This window comes from Ricinus communis, unplaced genomic scaffold (genome assembly GCF_019578655.1).
Source record: "Ricinus communis isolate WT05 ecotype wild-type unplaced genomic scaffold, ASM1957865v1 Ctg88, whole genome shotgun sequence".
Taxonomy (NCBI): Eukaryota; Viridiplantae; Streptophyta; class Magnoliopsida; order Malpighiales; family Euphorbiaceae; genus Ricinus; species Ricinus communis.
Genome location: NW_025963518.1, coordinates 1 through 4630, shown reverse-complemented (window position 1 = coordinate 4630; position 4630 = coordinate 1). Strand labels below are relative to the sequence as shown.

At 36.6% G+C, this 4630-nt stretch overlaps 1 protein-coding gene across 1 annotated transcript; it reads left to right on the top strand.

Moving 5' to 3' along the window:
- Window positions 1-399: 399 nt before the first annotated feature.
- Window positions 400-4183, top strand: LOC125368567 (pentatricopeptide repeat-containing protein At2g06000-like). The gene is given in 5 exon segments (XM_048370398.1): window positions 400-867; window positions 870-1597; window positions 1599-1986; window positions 1989-2475; window positions 3695-4183. Coding segments are annotated over 4 exon segments (1617 nt in total). The 5' UTR covers window positions 400-704; the 3' UTR covers window positions 2327-2475; window positions 3695-4183.
- The last annotated feature ends 447 nt before the right edge of the window (window positions 4184-4630 follow it).

Below are 4630 nucleotides of genomic sequence, written 5' to 3'. Positions count from 1 at the left end.
TTTCTAAAAAATTCTAGAAAGGAGAACTTATAATAATATTAATTAATATAATAAATTTTATTATTTTTTAAATATATTTTTAATATTTTGTGACGAAAATTTTTAAAAATAAAAATATATAAAATAAAAATAAAATTTTAATAATATAATCTAAAAGTAATATTCTTTGGTATTATTTATATTCTTAATATTTTTTATGAAATATTGAAAAAACTGTATAAAACGTTTTCTAAAAATCGTAGAGAATAAATTTTCTTTTTGAAGAAAAGTAGTCCGCGGAATTTCTTCAAAGAAAATGAAAGGCTATACTAGCTTTGTTTCTGTTTGTTAATGGGCCAAATATTAGCCCAATTACCATATTAACCCATTCCACTGGATCCTCTTCGCCACCCTCTCTCAACTCGCACATCATGACCTCGCTTCCTTGGGCGGACTTCCACTAAACGTAACCCTTCCTCTTTCATCAGCTGGAATTTTACTGGGAAAAGTTGTCGACAGTCTCAGACCTTAACCCTACACACTTCGAGGTTTATACCGGTGGCACCGGATGAAAAGTTCCGGTGTTTTGTACTTGAACATTACAAGATCCATAAATTTGAAAACATTAGCTTAAAACCCGCGAAATCTAGTGACCCAGTAAACCACCTGGCCATCCTCATGAACGAGTCGTTGCTATAGAGTTCAGCGATGGCGTGGGTTTGCCGATGACCCTTTTATTATTAAAACCGCGACCTCTTAGGGCTCGAGCCTCCACAATAATCATGGCCCATTTTCATGATTACACTAAAGGAGGAGGATTTCACCCATTTAGTGATAAAGAGGTAATAGTAAAGAATCAAGAAGCTTGGTTTGTTAAAGTTATAGCTATCCTTTTGTTCGTTCACATTGTTCTGATGCTACTTCTTTAGGATATTTATCTGAGAAGTTGAATGATCCCTTAGTTGCATTTGAGGTAATTAAGAGGTTAAATAACAACCCACAAGTGGGTTTGAAGTTCATGGAATTTTGTAGATTGAATTTCAGTCTTATTCATTGTTTTTCAACTTACGAATTACTTATTAGGTCTTTATGTCAAATGGGTCTTCATGATTTGGTTGAAATGGTGATTGGTTATATGAGGAGTGATGGGCATTTGATTGATAGTAGAGTTCTAGGATTTTTGGTAACTTCATTTGCACAAGCGGGGAAGTTTGATCTTGCTAAGAAATTGATTATTGAAGTTCAAGGTGAGGAGGCTAGGATTAGTTCTTTTGTGTATAATTATTTGTTGAATGAGTTGGTCAAAGGGGGTAAGGTACATGAAGCTATCTTCTTGTTTAAAGAGAATTTGGCATTCCATTCTCGTCCGAATACTTGGACCTTCAATATTCTTATCCGAGGTCTTTGCAGAGTAGGGGAAGTTGAGAAGGGTTTTGAACTATTTAATGCTATGCAAAGTTTTGGTTGTTTGCCTGATGTTGTTACATATAACACTCTTATAAGTGGATTGTGTAAGGCTAACGAGTTAGATAGAGCATGTGACTTATTGAAGGAAGTTCAGTCTAGAAATGATTGTTCACCAGATGTTATGACCTATACATCTATTATATCTGGGTTTAAGTAAGTTGGGTAAGCTGGAGGCCGCCTCTGTCCTTTTTGAGGAGATGATTAGGTCTGGGATTGAGCCCACTGTAGTCACTTTTAATGTTCTTATTGATGGCTTTGGCAAGATTGGCAACATGGTTGCAGCAGAAGCAATGCACGAAAAGATGGCCTCTTATAGTTGCATACCTGATGTAGTAACCTTCACATCCTTGATTGATGGTTATTGTAGAACAGGAGATATTCGTCTGGGTTTAAAGGTTTGGGATGTGATGAAAGCAAGAAATGTATCTCCAAATATTTATACTTACTCAGTTATTATTAATGCTCTCTGCAAGGATAATAGAATTCATGAAGCTCGTGATCTTTTGAGGCAATTGAAGTGCAGTGATGTCTTTCCGAAACCTTTATATATAACCCTGTAATAGATGGGTTTTGCAAGGCTGGGAATGTGGATGAGGCAAATGTGATTGTGGCGGAAATGGAGGAAAAGAGATGCAGGCCTGATAAAGTGACATTCACTATCCTTATTATTGGGCATTGTATGAAAGGCAGAATGGTTGAAGCACTTGATATTTTCAAGAAGATGCTGGCAATTGGTTGTGCCCCAGATAACATTACTATTAGTTCATTGGTAGCTTGCCTTCTCAAGGCTGGAAAGCCTAGTGAAGCATTTCACATTGTGCAAACGGCATCAGAGGACCTCAACTTGAGTTTTCATCTCTTAGAAAAACGTTTCCTATGAGTGAAGACAGACATTTCAGTAGCTGCTTGAGAGAGGGTCAGACGGGTTGTCACACTATCAGATTAGGCTTGTTGGACCATTCAATTAAGCAAGGTCCTGCTATCACATACACCTCCAAATTAGAGCACAAATACCAGACAGTTTCAACGGTAATTACATTGTTCTTTTTCAAATTTTAGGGAGATAATATCAATTTTGCAATTTAGCTTAGCATACTCAAAACTGGTGCTGATACTGCTGAATTTGTATGTATTCTTCCTTCTTCAAGTTATCTAGTTTTCACTTGTGTTCTCAGATTTATAGCAAGTCTACCATGGGTGTATCTTGGTTACTTTCTCTTACTCAAAAGTTGTCATGGATTTCATGGGAATGATGTAGTAGGAAGGATATATGCAAAAGGGGAGGAAGAAAAGAGTGTTTTATAGAAAAACCACCATACACACGCCCATGCACAAGAAAGAAAGAATAGAAAACAAAGAAAGATTGTATGCCAATCATAATTATAGTTGGAAAGACTGGCAGTTCCATTATTCAAAATTATCAAACTAGCCTGTAGACCATTTTACAGTTAGAAGTCATACTAACCTGCAGAGAACTTAAAGGTCATTCAGAGCAAATTACTCAAAAATTTCAAGAAGTCCTTCCTCTGCTTCGAGTAACTTAGAGACCACATAAGATGCTTGAGAAGTGTCCACCGCAGTACAGAATGGAAACCTAGTAGGGTTCGTGGCAGTTTACAACCTGCTATTGGCAACATCAGTACTTCCTCAGTTACTGCAGGAAAGTGTTTGTGCAACTAACCCCAGATACTTTTAGAGGTGTTTCGTCCTTCCAGGTTGAACATGTAAGACTAGATGCCAGAGAATTCAACATTTTCACGAAGACTATTCCTGGGCATCTCGTCTCTTTGATGCTTGCAAGCAGGTGCTAGAGTTCTTAAACATATAAAGCAGCTTGTTGTTATTTTGCCATTAGGATTTGTTAGTTGGTTCTCTAATTTCTTTCCTTTTTTAGGAGAATGCTCATAGACATAACCCAAGAATTTAATTGATGCATCTTATCCAAGCATGGACTTGGTGACTACAATACCAATGCATATACTTCTAGAAATTGAATTGAATGAATGGTTTCAATAGATGTTCATTCTGCCATGGTACTGTTTGGATTTTGAATGTTAAATCTCTGAAGCGCTTTGGTAAACTTTTTCTATATCCTAACCATGTCATAAGTTTACTATATCCTAACCATGTCACTGATAACGACATGCTGCTAGTAGTTCTTTTGCACCACCTGATATGCAGTTTTATCATTTGAAGGTCTCTGCTGGTTTTGTGTACTGAAACTCTGGCAATGTTTGAGTGGTTACAGCTGCAAGAAGTGCTGAGGTTTCAGGGATTGCTACTTTAACCATGTATCCTAACCTGTTCGAGTTCCAACTGCAGGGCAGCAAAGAGACTGATGGGAAAGGAGTTTCACAAGAGTGTTCCAAATTGAATGTTGAGTGGAAGGAGAAGCCTTGGTTATGGTACTATTGGGCAGTTGGGGATGATTAGGAGTTGACATGCATCTCTGCTTGGCGTTCACATTGACACATTTCTGTCTAAATTGTAATAAATTTGTGGTTCTCACTGCTGCTCATTTTTCGTTATCTCCATCGAGTAGAGTTACTTTGATGAGATTCTTTTGCTTGTGAACTTCGAGTCTGTCGCAAATAGCCCAGGAGATGGTGGTGTCTGCTCCATCCCTTCCCTTTATTTGCAGTATTAGAATATCGACATGTATAATAAGATACAGTAGATAATTCATGATCTTATAACAAAATCATTATTGATGCTATAAATTTTGAAGTTCTCACAAGTTGCTGATAATTCCAATTCCATTTTAGCATTTATTTTGACATCCAAAAAAAGGAGATGCTTTTGTTAAGTGTTCTGAATTTAGTAATGGGTATTAAGATTCAAGATCTTTTACTAATCGTAAGGCTTTCTTCTTACTACAAATTATGATTTTAAAAAAAATCTAAATAAAAAAACTGTTACAGACGTACCTATATTTATATTTATTAGTGAACAGAAAAGAAAATTGGGATAAATAACTTAAATGCGAGGGGGGCTTCTAGAAGGAGACGACAAGCAAGCAACAAAAGCGCGTCCTTTCGTTGACATTCACAACTGCCAATTCAATGCATTTTCTTTCTTTCTTCTTCGAATTGAGAATCTATTGCCGCGTTTAACTGAAGCTCTCTTCTGTGAAACCAATTTGCTCTGTTTTCTCTCTGCTTTTGATTACATGTGCATTACTCTA